General features: G+C 29.6%; 1 protein-coding gene across 1 annotated transcript; it reads left to right on the top strand.

Moving 5' to 3' along the window:
• The first annotated feature begins 24,805 nt into the window (after positions 1 to 24,805).
• On the top strand, positions 24,806 to 25,605 carry LOC120086915 (auxin-responsive protein SAUR50). Its single transcript, XM_039043724.1, has one exon. It carries the CDS (start codon positions 24,971 to 24,973, stop codon positions 25,484 to 25,486), a length of 516 nt encoding a protein of 171 aa, XP_038899652.1. The 5' UTR covers positions 24,806 to 24,970; the 3' UTR covers positions 25,487 to 25,605.
• Positions 25,606 to 26,189: the final 584 nt, after the last annotated feature.

Raw genomic sequence — 26,189 nt, 5'->3', positions numbered from 1 at the left:
TGAAGATCTCTTGGCCATAGTGAGTTTATATGAGATTATGTGATAATCTCATCCCTTTTTCTCTCAAAGCTTTAGTTTTTTCTTCTCCAAATTAGTCACTCACCAGATTCTACCATCTCGTTCTAAGGCTGGAGAATAGTCCGAAAGACTCTCCTGTTGGTCTACGAACCATTCGTGAGAAGATTGGAGCTGATTTGGAGAAGATTCAAAGACTACAAAGGTTGTATTCTTTTCCCCATTTACTTATTTGATTGCATGCATGCTTATCTTTATAATTAATCTAATTATAATACTTTAGATCCGTTTTCCTTCCGTTGTGCATGTGTTCGTTCCATCACTTTTAACATCTTTACTATGCGTTCTTTTGCCCTCCAAGCTTTTTTATAACTTATATTAACTCCAAGTTTTGTATGAGCCTTATGGATAATGTCTCTAGGATTGGATTGATCAGTAGACATGAATCTAGAATCATCAATCAAGCAATTGCCAATTACTGATGAAGAAGTTTGCCTATTACAACTTTGAGTTGTGTTCGATGAACAGTCATGATCAGAAATGTACTTCCTAAGCATCCACAACGCATTGTTCTTATACCGAGATGCCTTAATATACTAATTGCAGACTTCTTGCAAATATTTGAACTCAACAGACTTTGAATTGAAAATTTTTCTTCATTGCATTTATGTAAAAAAAAAAATTGAAAGTACTTCTTTACTTTCAAATATACTTTTTACCTTCAAATCACCATAAAAAAAATCTCTCTTATTACTTCATCATTTGAAGAAAAAGAAGAACCTAAATATAACATTCTATCACCATCGTCACCTACACTACTAATAGCACCCACAGTAATAATAGCAGTTGAAGACCCTTCCAAAGAACAAACACTTACATAAGCAACTAGTGGATGTCTACTGATTGCATCTTTAGCCAAAGTCAGATACCAAAAAAACATCTTTGTTCTTTTTTATTGGAACCACAGTTTGGATACTATTTCTACCAAAATCCAATAACATTGACAAATCTACCAATCCTTTCAATTGAATCTCTTCATATATTAAACCAACTAAAACGTTAAAGTCTATAAAGTCATCTACCAAAATTCCACCAACCTCATAATTATCATAGTAGTGATAACTATTCCACTGTCCTCCATAAAAAACAACTATAGGAATAGTCATGGTATTTTGCAAAATGAAAAAAAAGATTATATGAGAAACTTGTAATAAAAAATTTTCACTAAGATTTTGTAAGAAACTCGTAATTAAAATATTCAATAGTGATAGGTAGAAATAAATTTATATATGTGTCTATAAGTGATAGACAAAGATAGAACTCTATCAGTGTCTATCAGATAGACAATGATAGAGTTTTATCTCTGTCTATCACTATAGATATGCATAGTAATAAACACTATCTATGTCTATTTCTGTTTATCCGATGTTCCAATCATATAAGCTTGAGTGAAGATCAATAAAAAATAGAGCTCTATCTTTGTCTATCCCTGATAGACAAAGATAGACGTCTATATCTGTCTATCTGTGATAGACAAAGATAGGCGTTTATATCTGTCTATCTAAGATAGACGAAGGTAGAGCACTATCTCTATCTATCTGAGATACATAAGTAATAATACAATACATCATCAATCATTTATGCACTTTCAGCTGAATCAGATGTTGTTCGTGTCCAAAATTTTAAGAATCTAATGTTTCAACAATATAAGCTATTATCAATCGAGTGAAAATCAATCAAAGATAGAGTTCTATCTTTGTCTATCCCTAGACAAAGATAGGCATCTATCTCTGTCTATCTGAGATAAAAAAATAATAATACAATACATCATCAATCATTTATGCACTTTCAGTTCAATAAGATGTTGATCAAGAATCCGATGTTCCAACCATATAAGCTATTATAAATAGAGTGAATATCAATCAAAGATAGAGTTCTATCTTTTTCTATCCCTGATAGACAAAGATAAACATCTATCCTTGTCTATCTATGATAGACAAAGTGTTAGGGTTGATGCCCTAAATCTCGTAGGGTCCTGTAGTTTGTAATTTTGTTATACAAACTTTTTATTTATTTAATAAAATATGAGACGTTTTATTTGACATCTAGTAGCATTAAACACACAAACCAATAAACTAACATCCAAGGTTATCATTTGTAGCTTAAACATGTATGAAGAGATATACAGGTGGATCATGTTTAAGTGATAACCTAAATGGTCTGTAGTAGATGGATAAAGCTGAATACCTTATCCTGGTGGCATTATGAATACGACCCGCTTTGTAGATGTTACAATTTTTGTAAAGTGCTACAAATGATATGATCCTGATCATTCATGTAAAAACATGTGAGCAGGGGTATTCTATACAAAGGAGTTTATATAAGACTAGACCACGAAATCACTAGTCTCATTATATAACGTCGTTCATAATAGAGACTTACATTTCACCAGAATGACCACAGGTGACATGATATGAATCTTGAGTGAGTTGTAAACTCCTGCCTATGAAGGCGGTCCTTTGATTTGTATGGGTAAGAATGGCCAGATTGTTGAATCAATAGCCTACCATTTTGGGGATTCATCTTATTAAGGAGTTGGGAACACAACTACACAAGACAAAATTTACTCCTTCCCCAACGTCGGAGTAAGTAGATAAATTTCTCTCTTAAAGGTTGATTTTGAGGCTTGAACAATGTGGTGCCACACCCTTGTTGGAGATGATGCACTAAACTCTCGTGTCCTATAGTTTATAAACACAGTTTTGAACAAATGCTTATGATGTATAATATATGATATTTTCTTCACTTATTGTCTATGAACATGATGTTTTATTTGTTTTACCACAAACCAAAAAACTAAAATCCCTGGTCGTCGTTTGTAACTTAAGCATGTATGTGGAGACTATTTTCACCATCCGTCTCACAAACCAATAAACTAAAATCTCTCGAGAGTGGAGAGGCGGTTTGTAATCGGTTAAGGACTACTTTCAATTCTGCTGGGAAAAGTTGAGGTTTAAAAGAAGAAAGAAACCGAAAGAGGGGGGACGAAGGATTTTGAATATCAGAAGTGAGGAAGGTGAGCTCTCGAGAATGGGAGTTCGAAATTCTCTATCGTGTGGATTCAATCATAGTGTATCGCTCATTGTCTACCTTTTCTATTAAGTGATCGTGTAGCATTTGGTAGGCGATCATATAGAATTTGGTAAGTGATTGGGTAATATTTTGTAAATGATTGTGTAGTATCTTGTAAGCGATCGTGGGGTATTTTGTAAGCGATTGTCTAGTATTACTCAGTGATCGTGTAGAGACTGTAAGCGACCGTATAATTTTTTGTAAACGATTGTTTGTAGTTTGATAAACAATCGTCTAGTCTTTGTTTGACTCATATCGTTTAATAAAGAATTCATTCATTGTTTAATTGCTATTCCGAAAGATTGTACCAACTCGTTACGTTAATAAAGTCTTTCAAGAATCAATATCCTAACAAATTGGTATTAGAGCAACCACCTAGGCAAGCATGGTTTAGAAACGTTTTGAAGAGAAACTGAAGTTATTGGACCAAGAGATCTCTGAACTCGTAATCTAAATGCATAAATTGCCAACCATAAAGGAGAATTTGGCAACGTTAGTAAAGAGTATTGAGCGATTGGGATTGCAGGCAGAGAAACATCAACAAATATTCATTTCCTACGTTACGGAAATGCCTAAAGAAAAAGCAAAAGTGATAGAAGAGGCAGAAGGATCGAATGCCAATAAGATGTGCGGAACAAATAGTTCGGTGAAAGCATCCGATGAAGAAGCGATTTACGACCAGAGTGAATTCAAGAAAGTTGAAATGTCGGTGTTTAGCGGAAGTGATCCAGACGGATGGTTATACAGAGTAGACTGTTATTTTCAAGTTCATAGGTTGACTGAATCTGAGAAGATGACATTAGTGGTTGGGAGTTTCGATAGCATCGCATTAGACTGGTACCGATCGAAGGTAGACAGAGAGCCATTCAAAGATTGGGAAGACTTGAAGAAAAGGATGATAGCCCGATTTTGATCTTTAAGAGAGGGATCGATCTGTGGAAGATTCTTGGCTATTAAACAAGAAATGACTGTGGAAGCATATCGATCTGTAGAGTATGCTAATTTCTTGCCTTTGAAACACCCTTTAAATGCTGGTATTGTAGTAGATACATTTTGTAGAGAAATAGTTAAACTACACAGGATGCTGAAGTCCATTGTCTCGGACCAAGACAAGGAGTTTGTGATTCACTTTTGGCAAGAGTTGTTCCGACTGTTGAGTACCAAACTCCATCACAGTACAGTTTTTCATCCTCAGTCGGATGGTCAGACAGAGGTGGTGAATCGCAGCGTGGAAATGTATTGGAGGTGCTGCTGTGGTGAGTGACCGAAAGAATGGATTAACTGGTGGCATTGGGCTGAATATTGGTATAACACTACGTATAATGCTTCTACTGGTTTTGCCCTTTTTAGATTGTGTATGGACGACAACCTCCAGTGTTGATTCACTATGGGAATGGTTGTACGGCCAATGCGACTTTGGGCCAACAAATGCGAGACAGAGATGCTACATTGCACGTGCTTAAGGAGCATCTGAGGGTAGCTCAAAAGAAAATGAAGAAGTTTGCTGACAAGAAGTGACGTGATGTTGGATTTCAAGTTGGTGATTGGGTATGGCTGAAGTTCCAACCCTATCGCCAAAGTTTAGTTCGGCAAAAGCAGAATGTGAAATTATCTCCCAATTATTATGAACCATATCAGGTGGTGGACAGAGGGGGATCAGTAGCTTACAAAGTTGAACCTTCAAACAAACAATGTCGATCCATCCAGTGTTTCATGTGTCGCAGCTAAAAAAATGGGTTGGACAGCCAGAACTTTACTTTGAGAGCAAGGTAAAGGTGGAGGGGAGAGGTAATGATAGGCCTCCAATTATGTTGCAATATCAAGAAAGAAAGAATAGAGGAGAGGCAGTTGAATCGGTTTAGGACTACTTTCAATTCTGTTAGGAGAAGTGGAGGTTTAAAAGAAGAAAGAAACCGAAAGAGAGGGGATAGAGGATTTTGAATATCAAAAGTGAGGAAGGTGAGCTCTCGAGAGTGGGAGTTCGGAAGTCTCTATCATGTAGATTCAATCGTAGTGTGTCGCTCATCGTTTACCTCTTCTACTAAGTGATCATGTAGCCGAGCCCAGCGATCGTGTAGCATTTGGTAAGCCGTCGTATAGAATTTGGTAAGCGATCGGATAATATTTTACAAGTGATCTTGTAGTATCTTGTAACCGATCATGGGGTGTTTTGTAAGCGATCGTCTAGTATAACTCAACGATCGTGTAGAGACTGTAAGCGATCGTATAGAGTTTTTTAAACGATCGTTTGTAGTTTGATAAACAATCGTCTAGTCTCTATTTGACTCATATCGTTTCATAAAAAAATTCATTCGTCGTTTAGTTGCTATTCCGGAAGATTGTACCAACTCGTTACGTTAATAAAATCTTTCTAGAATCAGTATCCTAACATATGGCTCAGGAAATTTCTGACTGATCTGGAAGAGGTTCTAGACATGTCAAAGCCCATCACCCTTTATTGTGATAATAGTTGTGTTGTGACTAATTCTCGAGAGCCTCGGAGTCACAAGTGTGGGAAGCATAAAAAGCGAAAGTATCATCTCATTTGAGAGATTGTGCATTGTGGGTACATGATCGTCACGCTTATAGCTTCGAAGCATAACATTGTTGATCTGTTTACAAAGGCCCTCACGGCTAAGGTGTTTGAGGTTCACCTGTAGAGTTTGGGTCTACAAGACAAGCCACATTTAGTCTAGGACAAGTGAGAGATTTTGTACCGGGCGCGCGTTATGCTCTAGTTTATTGTTTTGTGTAGTTGTATATTAGTATGACTTTTATATTGTATACCCCACTAGCTTTAGGTCAAGTGGAAGATTGTTGGAGTCGATGTCCTAAATCTCATGGGTTCTGTAGTTTATAATTCTATTGTACAAACTTTTTTTTCTTTAATAAAATATGAGACGTTTTATTTAACATTTAGTAGCATTAAACCCACAAACCAATAAACTTGAAGGAACTCTTGTCAAAGAGTACCTCTGAACGGAAGCAAGATCGTTCCAGACTCATTGTGACAGAATTAACGCATTCACAATCAAACGGGCTAGTTATGCATTTAACAACTAATTACAAGCGTGCTTTGAAACTTTAATTAACAAAAGAGAACAAGATACATACCAGTTGAAGAACTCTTCTTCACAGAAATCTCGCTCTCGCGAAAGATCGTTCAAGCTATCGTCCACTAAATCGCTATCGTCTACCCACGAAAGGACTCCTTACGAACATGGTAGCAGGGAAGACACCACCATTTGGACCCCTCGATATTCTTGGAGTGAGAATCCAAGAGGTGTGGGCTCTATTTGATTTGATAGAGGGAAAGAGGAAGACACGATCGTTTATCACGATCAAGAAAGTTCGAGATATCGGGGTCTTATCATATAAACAGATGCTTGATCGTTTAGGTAAAGATACACAATCGTGTAGTAAAAATGGCTAGATCGTATAGATGATGTTTAGTAAGATGCTCAGGCGCGTGATCGTATAGAAAATGCTAGACGATCGTTTAGGTAATTCTATGCGATTGTTTAGGAAAAAGGTGCGTGTGTACACAATCGTTTAGTAAACACTGAGTTGTCGTTTATGCTCTCGGTTTGCTACGTGATAGGCAATATACACAATCGGTGAGTGAATGTTTGATCTTTTGCAAAATGAAAACAATTTTCATTTATCCTTCAGTTACGAAAACTGAATTCAACCTCCCACTAACTCATTCGGTTACGAAGAAAAAGTCGGCACAATTATCCCATAATTGTTAAATAAAAAAATATAATCTTATTATATTTATAACCTATGGTTTAATATCACATCATATGTAATATATGAACCATAGTCCTTTTCTCCTCCACTAGATATAAATCATATTTATATCATTTTCCTCCAAATAATGTATCTCATACATCATGTCAACTATATCATATATAATTGACAAGTTCAATCATATCATATATAATCGAACTCCCTCTTGTCAATTTGAACACTTCAAACTGACCCAAAAACTGATTCTTAACTTGAATCCATTGAGCTACCAAGGGGACCTTGTGGACCTATGACTCAAAGCTCCAACGGTACGTGAATAGCTGACTAAACTCTTTAGCCACAAGATCCACCATCCGTTAATTACCAGGCATTCCAATAAAGACCAACGGCTGCACTCTTCTTACTACAGATATATTTCTGTCTCCATTGGATATAACCAATCAACATTACGATAACTCTTCACAAATGCTCGTAAGTACAATTGGGCCAATTTACCGTTTTTCCCCTATAGTTACATCTAACTCCTTAAGTACCACCAATCCCTCTAAAGAACAATACAACATAGTCTTACTATGTGTGGACACCTCTCGGGCCATGAGAAGATGTGTGGCACCACATTCAAGCCTCGGAATCATCCCTTAAGGGAGCAATCTATCTACTTACCCCTATTTCAGGGAATGACTGAATTCCATCTTGTGTAGCTGAGTTCCCAGCTCCCAAATCAGACGAATCCCCAAAGTGGTAGGTTCGAGTCGACGATCTAGCCACTCGCACCCGTGTAAATCAAAGAACCGCCCTCAAAGGCAGGAGTTTCCAACTCACTCAAGATTGAGGTCATGTTATCTATGGTCATCCTAGTGAAGTGAAGTCTCTGTCATGAACGACATCATATAACGAGATTATAACATTTCGTGATCCGGTCTTATACAAACTCCTTTGTATAGGATGCCCCCGCTCTTATGTTTTCACATGAATGATTAGGATCAGATCATCTATAGCAAGTCACAACACTTGTAACTATTCTACAAAGTGGGCTGCATTCGTAGTATTACCATGATAAGGTTTCCCTCCTATATCCATATACTACAGACCATTTTGGTTATCACTTAAGACATGATCCACCTGTATGCCTCCACATACATGCTTAAGCTACAACGACAACCAGGGATCTTAGTTTAATGGTTTGTGGTAAAGCAAATAAAACATCCAATGTTCCATAGACAAAAGTGAAGAAAATATCATATATTATTACATCACAAGCGTTTGTTCAAAACTGTATTTACAAACTACAAGACCCAACGAAAATTTAGGGCACCATCCCCAACAAAACTAACATTTAAGGTTATCATTTGTAGCTTAAACATGTATGTAGAGACATATAAGTGGATCATGTTTAAGTGATAACCTAAATGGTCTGTAGTAAATGGATAAGGCTAGATACTTTATCTTAGTGACACTATGAATACGGACCATTCATGTGGAAACATGTGAGCAGAGGTATTCTATACAAAGGAGTTTGTATAAGACCGAACCACGAAATGACTAGTCTTATTATATAACACCGTTCATAATAGAGACTTAAATTTCACCAAGATGACCATAGGTGACATGACCTAAATCCTGGTGAGTTGTGAACTTCTGCCTATGAAGACGGTCATTTGATTTGTTTGGGTGAGATTTGCTAAATTTTCGACTCAATAAGCCTACCATTTTGGGGATTCGTCTCATTAGGGAGCTGGGAACACAGTTACACGAGACGGAATTCACTCATTTCCTGACGGTGGGGTAAGTAGATAAATTACTCCTTTAAAGGTTGACTTCGAGGCTTGAACAATGTGGCGCCACACCTTCTCCTAGCCCAAGAGGGTTTTGGTCATAATCAGACTACGACTTATTGTTCATTAGAAGAATCGATAGTACTTAAGCAGTTAGATGTAATTATAGGGATAAAACAGTAATTTTGGCCCATCTGTATTTACGAGCAATTTGTGAAGAGTCATCGTACTGTTGACTGGTTATATTCAATGGACACATAAATATATCTGTAGTGCGAATACTGCAGTTGTCAGTCTTTAGTGGAGTGTCCGACAGTTAATTATTCAAGTACTATTGGAGCTTCAAGCTATAGGTGCATGAGGTTCCCTTTATAACTCAACAGAGATTTATGAGAATCAATTTTGGATTATTTTGAAATGTTCAAATTAATTGAGGGAATTAATTATATGTGATATAATTAATTTTACTTAATTATATATGATATAATTATTATAATGTATATGATATATTATAACATAAAATTTATTTGAGAGGAAATAAATATTTGAATATGATTCAAACATTAATTATGTGAATTAGATTCATTTAATTAATTTTAATATAAATGGGATTTAAATTAAATACCATTAATGAGAGAAGTAAAACTATAAATTATATACTGTATACGATACAGTATTAAACTATAGGTTATATGTTATATATGATATAATATATATATATATATATATATATATTAAAATTAATTTATTTTTGAATTTTTTTCAGGGAAGGAAATAACTTCCCTTCCCTGATCTCTCTCAATCACATATACGTGTGTGAGTGGTTTTGGTGGGTTGCAGTCTTCTTCTTCAAAGTTTTAGTTTTACATAAAAACTGAGAGCTCTCTGTAAGATTACATAAGAAGAAAATTCCCAAAAAAAATTTGATTCCTCTCAATAACTCATTCTTTCTCCCTCTACCAAAATTCACAGAGTCCACGAACTCTTGTGATTCTCATCCCAGAGAATAGATAAGGCTCCAATTGGTGGTGGCCATTAGGGTTTCGAATTCGTTGCAGTTCGTGATCAATTTCGAAGAAGAGGGTTGTGAATTCTTCAAGGGTAAGCTTTCCTAAACCCTATTTTCTCCTAATTTATTATTGCATGTTGTAAAATTAATTTGTGTTTATACATAATGTTGTATTCTGTAAAACTTGCATTCTGTGAAAATAATTTTTGGGACTGATCCCCGTTTTTGTATAGGACCTTCACCGATTCCTTCAGAAAGATAGAGTTCTATCTTTGTCTATCTCTAATAGAAAAAGATAGGTATCTATATCTGTCTATCTAAGATAAATAAATAATAATACAATACATCATCAATCATTTATGCATTTTCGATAATAAGATGTTGATCGTATTCAAAATTTTAAGAATTCAATGTTTCAACCATATAGCAATTATAAATGGAGTGAAGATCAATAAAAAATAGAGTTCTTTCTCATCTATATCAACTCCTTTTGATCCAATCCTGTACTAATTTGGAATGGCTTCCAAAATAGTTTTGCAGTGTTGTATGCAACAATTTGTTGGAATTGTGGAGCAAAAGTTCAATAACTTGGTTTATGAATTGGTTCAAAAACAGTTGTTGTCCTCTGAGTTTTTTTTTAATGTTTTTTTTTCCAGAATACTGTGAAATTCGAAGAAGAAGAACTGTTCTTCACATGACAACACAATGTGAGACATTGTAAAATTCGAAGAAAAAGAACTGTTCTTCACTCGACAACACAATTTTTTTTTTTTTTCAGAATATTGTGAAATTCGAAGAAGAAGAATTGTTCTTCACATGACAACGCAATGTGAGACATTGTGAAATTCGAAGAAGAATTGTTCTTCACTCGGCGATGCAATGTGAGACATTACAAGGCTATGTGATGAAGAGAAGGAGGAGGAGGAAGAAGAAGAACGGGTCCAACATCTCAACAAAAATCACCTATAAATTAATTATTCCAAAATCAAGTTAAAATGATTTTAGTTTTTCCTAAAATCAATTTTATTCAAGGCCAAACATCATCATTTTAAAGGAAAGTGATTTTGGCTTGAGAAAAAGTGATTTTAATAATACAAAAATCACTCTAAAAAACAATCTAAATTGATGAAATAGCACGTTTAGATTGTGTGAATGATACACTATATTAAATTTAGATTTAGAGTGTAAATTGATTTTTTTTCTTTCATTTTTTTTTCATATATAGAACTGAATTATCACAATAACAAACACCTTTTCATGTTTTTATAATTCAATAATTAGTAGCTGTTTCTCATCACTTCAATAACAACCTTTTATCCAAAATAATTATAACAATTTTAAAAAAAAAAAAAGAAAAAAAAAACTAACTTAGAAACCACCATATTTTGATTTTTGATTAATCGAAATATATGTGTGTGTGTAACGATATTTTTATTGAACCAATACTAATTGGCTATAAAATATTATTTAAATAATATTTAAATTTAAACATTTTAATTCATTGACCTCAAATTACAAAATTTGCTGGTTGGTAGTGGTTAAGTAGAGCAAAACATTATTTGGTATAATCATATCCCACAAATCGACCTTAAATCATTGGTTGGTACTTAAAAAAAATATATAAATAATTATATTGTTCATAACTATTTTACAACTACTAACCATTTGTTGGCTTGTCAATTGACAATCGAGCTAAGAGCTAACTGCAAAATCAAAAGTAGTTTATTCATAATTATTGTTTTTTTTTATAAATATATATATATATTCTTTCAATATTAGTTCAATTTCACATATTGAAAAAAGTTATTAAAAAAAATTTAGCTTTTAAATAGAAAACTTAAAAACAAAATTATAGTATTAAATTGCCGTCAACAAATAAGAAATCGATACTCATATTATATATTAATGTATTATTGATGTGATAAAAGACTAGCTATGACTCAAATACTTTAGTCATTACAAGATTAGAGGGAAAAAACTATTACAAGAGAATGTCAAAGAAAAAGAAATCCTATGATTAAATCGATAATTAACTTATAAATATTTTTTAAAATTAAAATCTCATGCAAAAAGTCAATAAAAATAGGTATACCATAACCAATTATTATCTTGTACCTAAAATCAATCATTATGCAAATTTTTTTAGTTCGACAAATAGAAATAGAAAAATTTGAACTCTAATCTTTTTAAAGATGTATTATATGTTAATATATTCATTTTCTTATCATAGACCACTTTTTTCCTAACTTATTGCTTTGAAATGTACCAAAATGCTCTAAGTGAGCAAACACATGGTTGAGGAAGAATGGATCTAACCTAATTCATGAATCTTTGTAAATACATTGAAGATAGATTAAATTTTCTGATGTTTTATATTAATTTATTTAGTACTATCTTGTGCATTAATTTTGAACATATAATTTGAGTCCATCTTATAAAATATAAAAATATGAAAATGGTAATATTAATAAATAAACCATTCTTTAAATTGTAATTAAATTTCAAACTTTTAGATCGACATTTAATTTTTAAAAATTAAGTTTCTATGTTATTCACGTTTTCAAAAACCTGAGTCATGTTTTGGGAAAAAAATAAATATAAATTTCAAAAACTAAAAGCTAAAAATAAAAGACCCAGTTGGTAACCATTTTGTTTTTTGTTTTTGTTTTTTGAAAATTAAGGTTATTTTCTTCTCATTTCTTAAAATGATTTGTATCTTTCTCAAGTACAATAGTTGAATTCTTAACCAAATTCTTAAAACAAAAACAAGTTTTTAAGAGCTTTTTTTTTTTTTTTAGTTTTCAAATTTTGACTTTTTTTTAAACTATTGGTAAAAAGTAGATAACCAATGAAGAAATTTAGAGGTAGAAGTAGTGTCTATAAACTTAATTTTCAAAAACAAAAACAACAAATCAAATGGTTACAAAACTGACCTAAATTGTTATCTAACATGACTTCAAGGATTACTGCTGGTTTCGAAAATTCTGTCATAATTTCAAAACTAGTTCAAATGTATATTGAAGAGTACCAACAATGTTCAAACTATTTTTTTAGGGGCAATTGTAACTTTAATAAAAACAGATAAATTGAAAATTAGGTGCGTGACCCTAGGTTTTACTTTTTTGCAAGCATGGCAAATGACTTCTACGTGAAAATTCAATTACTATCTGATTTCTATGTGATTGCTATCTGATTTTTATATGATTGTTATGTGATTGTCACACCTGCCATTACAAAAAAGTTGAAGTCACAATTTTTGTTTCTTAAAATGTATTTGTCATACAATGCAATTTCCCATTTTGTATGAGTTCAACTAAATATAGATTTGAATTTTTAACTTTTTAGAAGACAGAGAGAAATTCAAACCTAAAGCTCCTTAAAATAAGTATAGAGATGTGTCTTAACTAAACTCATATAGATAATTTTTAGGGAAAGTATCCATTTATATCCCTAAACTTTATAGTTTGTATCAATTTAAACCATGAACTAACAATTGTAAGTCTTTAAATCCTTAACTTTTTAAGTGTATCAATTTACATCTTCCATTTACATTCTGTTTGGATAAACAATGTGTGGAACTTATAATTTTATCAATTAAGAGTTCCTTCGAAAATTGTTCGTGAATCAATTCAAATCATCAAATTTATTTTAAAATTGTACGCGTGAAGAATTTTCAAATATAATATTAATAAAGAGCCTAAATTGATTCATTCATAACAATTTAAAATCTTAATTAGAAATAATCATATATTTTATTAAAAAAAATTATGGTTTAAATTGATACGATTATTTATAAATTCATACGACCTCCAAAAAGTGTAAGAGTGTATGAATTAAATTTTCTCTAATTTTTCTTAGTTTGAGTTAATTAACTTCTTAATTAAGCAAAAAGATGAAGATAAGTAGGAGAGTTTGCATTTGATTAGGGCTTTACTTGAATTAGACCCTAAGGCATCTTCCTTTTTGTTCCCAGCCCAGTCCTCTGCAGAGGAGCCAGAACTTAGCACGTGTTCGGCACGCCATCCCACCACTCCATTTGAACAGGAAGCACGTGACGACCATTTCTTTTTTCTTTTTTAAATTATTATTATTATTTTAAAATAATAATAATAATAATAAATAATTTTCCTTAACCTTCTTCCCCTCCGTCGTGAGAAACTGTGTTGGCTGGCAGCAGCATTTTACTGTCATCGAATACTTCTAGAACTGAGCACTCAGAAACAAATTGCAGTCAATTATGTATTCTATTGACTTATATATTTTTTTAATTTAATCAATTGTATGCACTCTTTCCATAATGAAGTACACGATTCATTTTATGAAAATAATAATTAATAAATAATCGTTTAAATCCAATTATATGAATCAACTCTATTATTTATCTCATTTTCATTTATAGTTTTTAAAACATTTTGTTGTACTATGTACTCTGTCCTTTTCTTTTTCTTTTTTTTTTTTTTTTTAAGTCTTGAACTAGATATTTATTTGTGTTCAGATCTCGCACGCATTCGTTAAGAATGAGAATCTTTCGTGGGCTTGACCTCTGGCCCAATTCTCCTTATCTAGCTTGGTCTTGCTTTTCAAACCGACATAAAAGATTCTTGCATTGATGTGATATTGGGTCTACTAGACTATGTTTCTAAGTTAGTACATGAAGAAAATGATTTATCTGAACACACAAGAAGTAAGGACAAAGTTCTGCTTTGGAAATTACTTATCTCCCATTTGTGATCGTCAAACGATACTATTTATAATGTAATTCCTCTAACAATCACATGTAGTTATTTATAACTTGGATGATGTCACGATGGTTTACAACACTCAAGACTACAAGGCACCAAACCAAGCAGTTTGATTATTTTCTATTTGGTATATATTTACGAGCTCGATCGGTCAGCTCATAATCTGAGACCTTTACTTTTCTCGTTTGAGCCATGTGTTCCTCTATGCCTCCTCCCAATTCTCTTTAGGCTTGAGCTCTATCTGTGGGCTTTAATATTTTATGGTAAAACCCACAACAATATTATTTATAAAAAAATAATAATAAAATTAATTTAGTTATTGATGTTATTTTGTTCAATAAATTGTTTTTAAAAGGTTTCTGTATATATATAAATTTTGATTATTTAATTGATAAATGGATATTTTATATTGAGTTATTGTTTTTCTTTTAAGGTTTATGTTTCCTAGAAAAAGGTTTAAGAGTATTTAGTGATTCATTTGTTTTTTAGGCCTTAACTAGCTAGTTCATTTACGTTTGGTCGACTAAATTAGACAAATATTTGTGAAGCTTTATTCAATATAGGGAGTTTTTCCCTTTCCTTTCCTTTTATTTTTTTAATTAAAAAAAATAAAATTTAAATTTCATTAAATGACTCATGAAAACCTAATGGTAAAGGCTAATGATGTATTACACACAATCTAAATAATGTAATAAAACAATGATATTTCATGGACTACATATAATATATTATTTGAAAATTTAATGATCTAACGACATTCAAAACCAACAAAATAGATATAAAAAGTTGAATGGTGGTTGTTCATTATCCTAAAATGTATTTAAGTCTATTTCCAAAATGAGAAATCATAATTAATTAGTTTTAGATTATTATAAACTTTATTAGTGGAATTAAGTGGATTACTAATTTCACCTATTAGTTTTATCACCATCCATAGTCCGTCATCTCTCTTCTTCATTACTTGATACTGATGGATTGATGTACACATGTATATTATTCTATGTTTAATTAATTAGTCATCACTAAAATTAAGTGACTTCATTATTTTAAAAATGAAAAAATGTGTTTAAATTATCAAAAAGTCAATGATGTTTTAAAAAATTGTATTATTCCATGGTATATTAGTTTTAAATTAAAGTTCTATGATGAACATATTCCACATAAACTTTGATATTTAAATCAATGTCAAAAGGAAAATTTCTTTCCTTCCCTTCTAATACTCATTATTATCTGTAAAAATCTAGAAAAAAAAATAATAATAATATACCAATGTTGCATGACAAGCCAATGTGAATGGGTCGAGATTTTTATTTTTATTCTTTTGGTTGAACTCAACAAATAAAAAAATAATTTAAATTGTTTTCCGAGAGAGAGTTTTTTGGAAATTTTCAAGTACTAACATATAGTGGGTACTTTTTTCAAAGATGAATCATGCACAAATTATAAAATAAAATATTTGTCCTTTCAAATATATATATTTATCTATTATTGTGTGATTGAATAGTAATGGAAGTGAAAAATTTTCAACAAAATCTATTAGTATCATACTAGTATATACTTATTCCGTTTGATATTAACACGCTATCAAATGATATATTATTTTATTTCATGAGCCTATATCATTTTTATTGTCGATCACCTTTAGCATCATTTACTAAAAGCTAATGTAAATTCTATAACAATTAAACAATTATTTACAAAGACAAAATTAGAGTGAAACAAATATAGTATGTTATACAATACAAATATAACTCGTCAGTAATTTACATGTGTTTCTTCCCTTGAGGTAAGTGATTCAAAATTTTAAATCTTTATGCCTCAACGTAATTGTTGTATTAAAAATTAATTAATTAATTGTGAATAGAAGTATATTATACTCTCGTAGTAGTACAAAACTTCCTAAATGAGTATCCATAACAATAATGATGAATTTTATCATAAGATCATGAGTTAATTGAGCATACTCGCTTTTCCAGTAAAGTAGAGTGTAATCACGGTTTTACTTGCCTCGTGTTAAAGTAAAATAGGATGGTATATTTTATGAATAGTGAGAGACCTACGACCATCACAAAATATTCGAATAAACAGACCTAATTGTTAAGTTAAGTCTCATAAAGTGTTTGATCTTTGTGGTTTCATTTACATTGTAAAAGACAACTATTGTTATTTGTAAATTGATTTTACCAATTCAAATACCTATATTGGAGTGGAAGACTCGCCTTCTATAGTCGTTCTTTCTAATTGAAAAGCAACCAATTAACTAAGTAACATTCGTCTTTAAATTTTGACCAAATACAAAAATATATAACTTATTAGTAGTAGTATTATTATTCTACCTTTTTAAGTAGAATTAGAAGTCCCAATCCCTATTTAAAATTGTAGATCAAATAATAATTTTAATTTTTTTGAAAAAGAAAATTATATCAATCAAGTCATTATCAATAATAGATTACACACACTACCAAAATTCCCTCTCTAGAATTTACATTTTAAGCAAATAAATGAGTATGAAAGTTGTCGACGAAAATATCGAGGTCTTAATTTTACGGAAATTTCGATGAAAATATTGATAAAACATCAATTTCGATGGATATTTTTAGAAAATTTATAAAAAAAAATAAAAAATAAATTGAAATTAATAAATAAATATTTTATGATTTTCCAACAAGTTAATATGTATATTGTTTATATTATCTTTATTTTAGTGGCATTTTGATGAATATTTTTTGTGTTTTGTGAGCTTTTGTATAATATGATAGAAATATCGATTCACCCTTTATGTCGATGTCGAACCCATAAAAACGTGAAAATATCTCTATTTTAATGAAAATTTAATATATTGGTTGCTTAATATACAAAAAGAATGTAGTAGAGTGGATTGATACTATAAAAAAAAAAAAAAAAAATTGATGATGGGCAATGAGTGGTATAATGATTTTGGGTCATTTTGGGTATAAATTAATTGAGATGGAATGGAATCGCATTAATGCTTCTCTTTATTTATTGAGTGAGGTGCGGATCACGTTGCCGTTTCACATTTAAGCCCTTCCATTGCCCCTGCCCCTGCCCCTGCCCGTTATTCTTTAGGTCAAAGTCAAACATTTCCTAATTTTCATCTTTATAATTAATTTTCATCTGCAACCAATGAATTCTGTCACCTTATTGTCATTTTTAAATTTTTCTTACAATTTAAATTAGTTCAAGGTTCAAACATGTGACTAACTTAGGTGAATTAATTATAAAAGATGGCCGTGTATATTGGTAACTGGTAAGGTTAGTTGAACTTATCTTTGAACTTAGTGATTAATTCAAACATTTGAATCATTTGGTCGTTTTTTAAATCATTATGAAGTATATTTTAAATGGGTCAAACACAATTTGGATGAAACGAAAATTATATTAAGAAATGTAAAATTAAATATTAAATTAATTTCCAATGATTAAGTGTATGTTTGAAAATGATTTTAAAATTGTTAAAACCATCTTTATCACGCTCAAAATTATTTCGAAACATGTCTTTAACCATTCAAAATTAATTTAGTATTTAGTTTTATATATTTAAATGCGATTTACATTGGAAAATTGCAATGAGTGTCGATTTAAATATATTATTTTATAAGTGTATCACTCATATTTGATATTTTTGCAAATATGGCAAAATCTTGAAATTTAGATTTTTAATTATTTTTTATTTCATATTTGTCTTAAATAACCAATTAATAGAGAGAGAAAAGCGATGACTGGCGATCGACAGAGGTAAACGATAGGGAAGTGAAGCGATGGCTAGCACCAGATGGTGTGAAGCTGATTCACTAATTTATCAGTAATTTATTGATCAATTGCATCATTATCAAGCATATCAATCAAATGTATAACAGTATAAGCGAGTGTACAATTGACAGGTATATCGGTCAAGTGCACATTATTAAGCATATCAGTAGTATATCAAGTGTATCAAAGATGTATAAGTAGTGAGGACATTTGCGATATTTTACATCTTTTGTTCATCGTTAGACTTCCTTTTTACCATTTTTGTAAACAATAAATATGTGAGCAATGCATTTAATTAATGTAACTTATTTTTCCCTTCTTGCAAGTGTCCCGTTTACATTTTATCAAATGTTGTTTTGAATCATCAAAAATATATCTCATAGTGATTTTAAAAATGATAAGTGATTTTTCTAATTTAGACTCAAAATATATTTTTAGGAAATGTTTGGGAGTACTTTTGAACATAACAAAAGTGATTTTAACCATGTTAAAATCATTCTCAGATATAATTTTATGTAATAAATATTGAATTTGTCTTACTTTTATTAAGCTTTAGTTTGAAGAATAGTAAAAAAGAGAGGAAAAAAGAACATGCATGTTAGTGAATCACGAGAAATGACATAAAATAAAATTGACGAGGCGGAAGGAAAAAGACAATACTATATTAATATAGCTTTTTCTTGGTTGAAATTATTGAACTTTAAGATATTTATTTAAGTTTTTTTCTTTGGAAAAAATATTTATTTTGGTTAAGACTTAATATAGTGTTTTTTAGGTTTCATTCCATTTACTTTAAGTGAAGTATGTACTTTATTGATTTAGTAATTAGAATTACTTTTTATCAAAATTGTTAAAAGATAATTATAATAATTTTCATGCCAGAAAAAGTACTACGTGAATATATTTTTACAACTTATAAAAGAAATGATAGTCAATATTCTTTTTCAAAAAAAAATTAATACTTAACTAATTGCTTACATTAGTTTTAAATTTTATTAAAAATACAATGAGTGAAATTAGACATTTTTAAATATAGGATCTAATATATATACTTTATAGCAAAAGTTTTAATAGTACAAAAACACTTATGAAATTTTTTGTTATAAAGTGTAAATATTTTCGGAATTTTTCTATTTATAAGAAATTTTCATTCTAATATAGATAAATTGTAATAAATCCGTGAATTGAGATATTATAAAATGTAAATTACTAATTTATTTATTTATCGTATTTTTTCATTTTATTATTTCTTATAGTACTTTAATTTAATTGTGGCAGTGGACTTTAATTATCCATCATGTCCCATGCATTTTAGATTCTCTAGATATTTGCCCCATGTTTAAAAATTTAAAAGTAAATGTATTAAGTAGGACTTTTAAAATAAGGATGGTAAATATAGTAATGATAGGCTCTATCAATTTTATTAGTGATTGATTCTATTGTTGATAAATTTATTTACATTATATTATACATGCTAATATTTTATTCACCTGATTATTATATTTGCAATTTCAATATTTCGATTTTTTTTATATCATAAGTTCTCTAATATTAGGACCATGCCTTTATAGAGCCAAACAAGGTTCAATTGCGTCATATTATGAAGAGTTTTTATTTTAATTACGTCTATTATGGAAATGACAAATGGCATCAAATGATGAGAGACCATTTATAAATTAAAAGAACAAAAAAAAGTGAATTAAATTTTGAAAAAACAGAAACGCATGACAAAACAGTGTATTCCGCACAAGGTAAAATGATACAGTTTAGTCCGTTGCCATTAAATAAATAAAATATCATTTTTGTTCTTATACTTTAATCTTAATCTTTAACTTTCAATTGTCTTATTTTAGTTCATGTATTTTAATAACTCATGAATTTAATCCTCAATGATAGTTTTTTTTTAAAAGAAAAATATTATTCATTAGCATTTTACTATAAATTGCAAAATATATTCACATATTATATTTCTATGCATAAAAAATGTCATTATTATTTAATCAAGTTTGGTAAAATTTAACTATGAGGGACTAAATTTAAGATTTATTAAAAGTATATAGACTAAAATTGACCAATTGAAAATATTGAGACTAAAATTGAATAAGCAAAACATACCAATTTTAAGCAAATAAAAATAATTTTTATTTATGTTTAAATATAAGAATGGTTATACAATTTTATAATAAATTTTATATATGATATTTTTACTCAGATCCAAAATTCACTTTAATTTTTTTAATCTTTTTTTTTCTCTCGGGAAGAAAATTTTCAAACTTCTAACATGTTAAGATATGAGTTGAATGAGTACATAATAAGGTATTACTAACAAATTTTCTAATGACAGGTTTCGAAATGTTGGAGGGATCAAACTTTTAACCTCTAAGAAAATGTCATGTCAATTATGTTATCTTATTTTGGCCATTAATTTGTCATTGATATTAAAATTAACCCCAAAAAAATATTATATCATGATTATTTAAATTAATCAATAGAAAATTAATGTCAAATACCAAAGTGAACATTAATAAAAACTCAAGAGCAAAAATGCAAATATCAAAATTTAAAAATCCAACGGAAACTAAACTCGGATTTAAAAGAGTAAATGTTTTTCTATATATAATTAAGAACTAGATGAAAATTAAGGTCACATTTATCATAGAGGAAGCATAATAAATCGATGGTAATTTGAAAAATGAGTCTCATTTCATTTGTAATAAAAAAAAAATACAAGTTAATTGACGAACAAAGAGTGATAAATCCAACCATGTTTGGAAATTACGTGGGACCTACTAATTGGTATTATTACCGTCGTCGTTACCGAGATTATTGTTTTTAAGCTATAATATTATAAATCTGTCATATTTTATGTTACCATTAGAATTAATTGGTAACAACAATAGAGAATGTAACATATTTATAATTCTATGCAAATAAAAAAAAAAAATAGTTACGTTTACAATTATGACGCATCATGGTTGCGTCAATTTTAATTACAAATTGATAAACATTATCTAAAATTCACATTTTTCAAATCTATGAATGAAATAAAAATTAGAGTCAAATCAATACGGATTTTTAATTTGAAAAAATTTCGAAACGGTGGAGATTTGAAAATGAACCTTGAAAATTGAAACAATAAAACAAAAGAAAAAAAAGAAAAAGAAAAATCACATGGGTTTCCATCGAAATGAAGGCCAAAGGGCGGTTAGGACAGTTAAAATATTTGAATAAAGGAGAGTACAATGGAACGGTACGAGGGCTCCTTTGCCTTTGACTCCTCTTGGGAACCAAATCAATCTGCCATAAACTGACAAACTCATCGCTTCTTTCACCAACCATATTTCTTAATTAATTCTTCTTCTTCTTATTATTATTATTTATATTTTTGAGTATAACCAAAAATGGATCCACCAGCTACGCCAACGCCATTGCTACCAATATATATATATATATTTAAAAGACCAACACTTTGTTCTCTAATATTTAGTTTTCTGTAAGTTAGATTTAACTTGACCAAAAAGAAAAAAAGCTAGATTTAACTTCAATTTTTAATTTAATTCTACACAAAAAAAAGTTTATAATTTATAATTCATATAGCAATAGAGATAATGAGGCGTAGAAAGATCAAATGGATTTCGCGTTATTTGCTAAGTTTTTTTTAAAATTAGGTAGATTTTTTTTTCTCAAATTCTTCTTTTATGTTTTGGTATATTTCTTAGTAAACGAGTGAATTTATAGTCAAACTCTAAAAATATATTTTTTAAGAAAATATATTTTTAAGTCTCATTTGGTAATTATTTCGTTTTTTATTTATTTTTTATTTTTTTGCTTTTGAAAATTAAATCTATTTTTTTCCATTTCTTAAAATGATTTGCATATTTGTTAGTAATTTTTAGCCAAATTTAAAAAATAAAAATAAATTTTTAAGAAAAACTATTTTTAAAATTTCAAAATTGACTTGGTTTTTTAAACCACTGGTGAGAAGTAAATAACAAATGAAAAAAATTGAAGGTAAAAATAATATCTATAAACTTAATTTTCAAAAACAAAAAATTAAAAACCAAATGGTTACCAAATAAGTCTTAGTTTTCAAAATTTTACTTGATTTTTAAACACATGAATTAAAAGTAGATAACAAAATATAAAATTTTAAAGTGAAAAGGATACTTATATGCTTAATATTTGAAAATTTAAAAAAAAAATCAAATGGTTATAAAAAAAACTTTTAACACTTTCTACCAAACTCAAACTAAAAAACATTTGTTCATATGTATTTCTTTCATGATTTTCTAGTTTATATCCTAATACAATAAATTGTTATCATGGAAAAATAAACGCATGTTTATACTTAGGAGTTGTTTGTTTCTCAAGTTTCGTTATGATATTTTATATAAACGTTTAATATCCTTGTTTATTTCATATATTTTCATTTATTAAAAAACATGATATAATTATCCAAGAACGTGAAATCCACTCCACATGGATTTTTAACACCTCCACACTAGTGGAATTTTTATAATGGAGAGACAAACGATATAAATATGACATACTAATTATAAATTAACATCAATTAATCATTACGATTGATTTTAATTATTTACTAAATATAAATATATTATTTAGACTTAATATATTTACAATTATTATTTTATATCATCTTAGCTATTTAATATAAATTATTAATATTTGTAATAATCGAATTAAGTTAACTTTTAATAGAAAAATTTTCATTTTTTAAGTGATTATATATTTTATTAACATAAAAATATATTAAATTAATTAATTTTAAAATGTTTACATTAATCGTTCTTTTATAATCGATCATAATTTAACTGACATACGAATGTGTTAATTATAAAAAACTACGCGGTTCACATTCAATTCCTTATTGTACTAAAAAAATTACTCTCATACATATCCTTAAAGAAAAATAAAATAAGGAAGAGGAAGATCCAACCAACTGATCAGATGCATTAGAACTAAAACAGACTGTCAAACAAATAATGCTGATTAATAAATTGATTATATTTCTTGTTTCCCCTTGGTATAAAATGTTTTTTTTTTTAGTGAAGCATGTATAAAATGAAAATTGACTTAAGGAAAATATAAATAAATTATAATATATTATTAATAAACACAATCAAGTAGGATTGATTTGAGATTAAAATAATAAAACGAAACAGGTGTACGGCTATTATAAAAAGGTCGCTGGTGCTTAAGCAACGAAATGACTGATGAGGTTCGACTTTCGAGTCATTATTGATATATATATTAATGTCTTAAATACGCTAACCCCACATGGGTTATCTTTACCGAAAATAGGAGCCAAGAGAGATTAAATGCCATAACTGTCAAAAGTGTCACACTTTAGTCCTCCATTTTTTTAAGCCTTCGGTAACGCACCCCTATGTATTAATATTTATTATTATTATGTTTATGAACTTTGTCATTCTACATTTTTATTTTAAGGTTTAAATACTATTTTGATTTCTATATTTTTATTGTTGGTTCATTTTAGTCTCTATATTTTTAAAAACGTTTATTTTAGTCCATTTATTTTTAATTTTGATTTATTTTGATCTTTATGCTTTCAATATGTTTGTTTTGGTACTTCTACTTTCAAAAAATGACCATTTTGGTCCCTTTATTTCTATTTTTACTTAATTTTTAAGGAATCAAAATGGTTATCCTCTTAAATCTTGAGAATTAAAATGAATAAAAGTTTAAAGTATAAGGATTAAAGTGAACATTTTTTAAAGTACGAGCATCAAAATGAACAAAAGTTGAAAGTATGAGAACTAAAATGAACATTTTAAAGATACAATGACCAAAATGAATAAAAGCAAAAAATATAGGGATCAAAGTAGTATTTGGACCTTATTTTAATTATTAAACTCTTAATTATGAAAATTAATCACATATTTAATAAGTAGATTTTTCAACTTCCAACTCATGTTCGTTTACCTTTCCCCAAAAATAAATAAAATAATTGCAATATTTTTAGGAAAAAAAAAACATCTACATTATTATAATGTATATATTTCATCTATTAGAAATGATATCGCTAATGCATTAATCAATTGAATTATGTTTATAACTATTTGTCAAAAAGCAAACATAGATGAACCAATATATGGATTTCAGTGATAAAAAGATATAGTAGTTCGAATCTTGTAACCCAATGACTTTATTATAATAACTATTTTAAAACAATTAAAATAAATGAAGTGGTAAATATGACACAATAAGTATATACTATATGATAATAAATAAGATGCAAAAAAAAATTATAAAAGTAATTTTTTTTTCTTTTACATATGTTAGAAAATCAACATAAATTAAACTCAAGCAAAGATGAAGATGAAGATGGAAATTATGGATTCAATTGAGAACCTAGTTTAAAACCACAGATTAATTAATTTCTATGAAAATTATTAAATGACATAAATGTGAACTCAAGTTTGGAATCTCTACCCTTGTATTGTTGAAATAAAATAATACTAATATAAATAAATAAATTAAGAAGGTGGTTTTAGGGATGACAATGGATATAATAGTAATTACAACCAACAATTTAAATATTAATATTTACATAGACGATTTAGGCAATCTCAACAGAAAATACGGATAAAATTACTCTAAAATGAATGAAAATTTTACGTTTTTTTGGAAATCCGAATATTCCAAACTGCCTATAAATTCAAAGCATCGAGAACAGAAACGACCCCTCTTCATCTCCATCTTCTTCCTCACTTTCCTCAAAACAGAGAGCAATGGATTCAAATTCAAAGAAATCCAACAAAATCAGAGACATCGTACGGCTTCAACAGATCCTGAAGAAATGGCGGAAGCTAGCAAACACATCGAAGACAGCCAACAAACTGTCCGGCACGGCGGCGGGACCTGCGGGAAAGAGCATAAAGTTTCTAAAACGGACGTTATCGTCGGCCGGCGGGGAAAGCTGCGGCGGGGGTGCGGTGCCGAAAGGTTATTTGGCGGTGAGCGTAGGGGAAGAACAAAAGCGATTTGTCATACCGACGCAGTATTTAGGGCATCCGGCGTTTGAGATTCTGCTGAGAGAGGCGGAGGAGGAATTTGGGTTTCAACAAACGGGGGTTTTGAGGCTGCCGTGTGAAGTAACGGTGTTTGAAAATGTGGTGAAATTGGTTGAAGAAAAGAAGAAAGGGGATTTGTTGTTGGGAGGAGAAGAGGTCTTGAGTTTTTGTTCATTGGAAACGCTGCAGTTGACGCCGTCATCGCACCGTCCACAGAGTCCAATGTGCAGATAAAAGAACAACGGAGTTTTTAGGATTAAAAAAGAAAAAAAGAAAGCTCTTTCTTTTTCTCTCCTTTGATTCCTCCTTTACTATTATTTTTTTTGGATGAGGTAGATCAAATGTATGAAGAAAGAGGAAATATATGAATAATTTTTTTTAAGGAATTATTTGCATTTTCTAGTTAAAAATTATTTAGAAATGCCATCTTTAATGGCTTGAAATCAATTTAATCAAAATTAATTCAGAAAAATTATAAAAAGTAAATTTAACTTGAGAATGATGAAAAATTTTGCATGTTTGATTTAGAAGTAGGGTTGGCAATAGAATGTCAATTTAATCTAAATTAATTTAGAAAAATTATAAAAAGTAAATTTAACTCGAAAATGATGGAAAATTTTGCATGTTTGATTTAGAAGTAGGGTTGGCACTAGAATGGGGTGGGGTTGGGGATGCACTCCTATCCCTAGATAAATTAATAAAAAGTTATTATGAAATGAAATTAAGAAAAAAAATTAAACACCTTATTTAGAAGGAAATTTGGTTGTTTAAAATGGGGAATCCAAAGAGAGGAGAAAATGGAACCAATTGTTTAACAACTAAAACCTTCGGTTTACCATCAATTTCTTTTAATAAAAAATTTGTGTTTTAATATTTATTTATTTATTGGATTTGGATCTTATTTTGGAATCAAATTTTTGGGTAAGTATTAACGTGG

This window comes from Benincasa hispida, chromosome 9 (genome assembly GCF_009727055.1).
Source record: "Benincasa hispida cultivar B227 chromosome 9, ASM972705v1, whole genome shotgun sequence".
Taxonomy (NCBI): domain Eukaryota; kingdom Viridiplantae; phylum Streptophyta; class Magnoliopsida; order Cucurbitales; family Cucurbitaceae; genus Benincasa; species Benincasa hispida.
Note: the sequence above shows the minus strand (reverse complement) of the source record. Positions and strands in the feature narration are given on the sequence as shown.

What these genes read in the sequence shown, in the direction of transcription:
- LOC120086915 (XM_039043724.1), top strand. Translation starts at nt 24,971, where the DNA reads ATGGATTCAAATTCAAAGAAATCCAACAAAATCAGAGACATCGTACGG.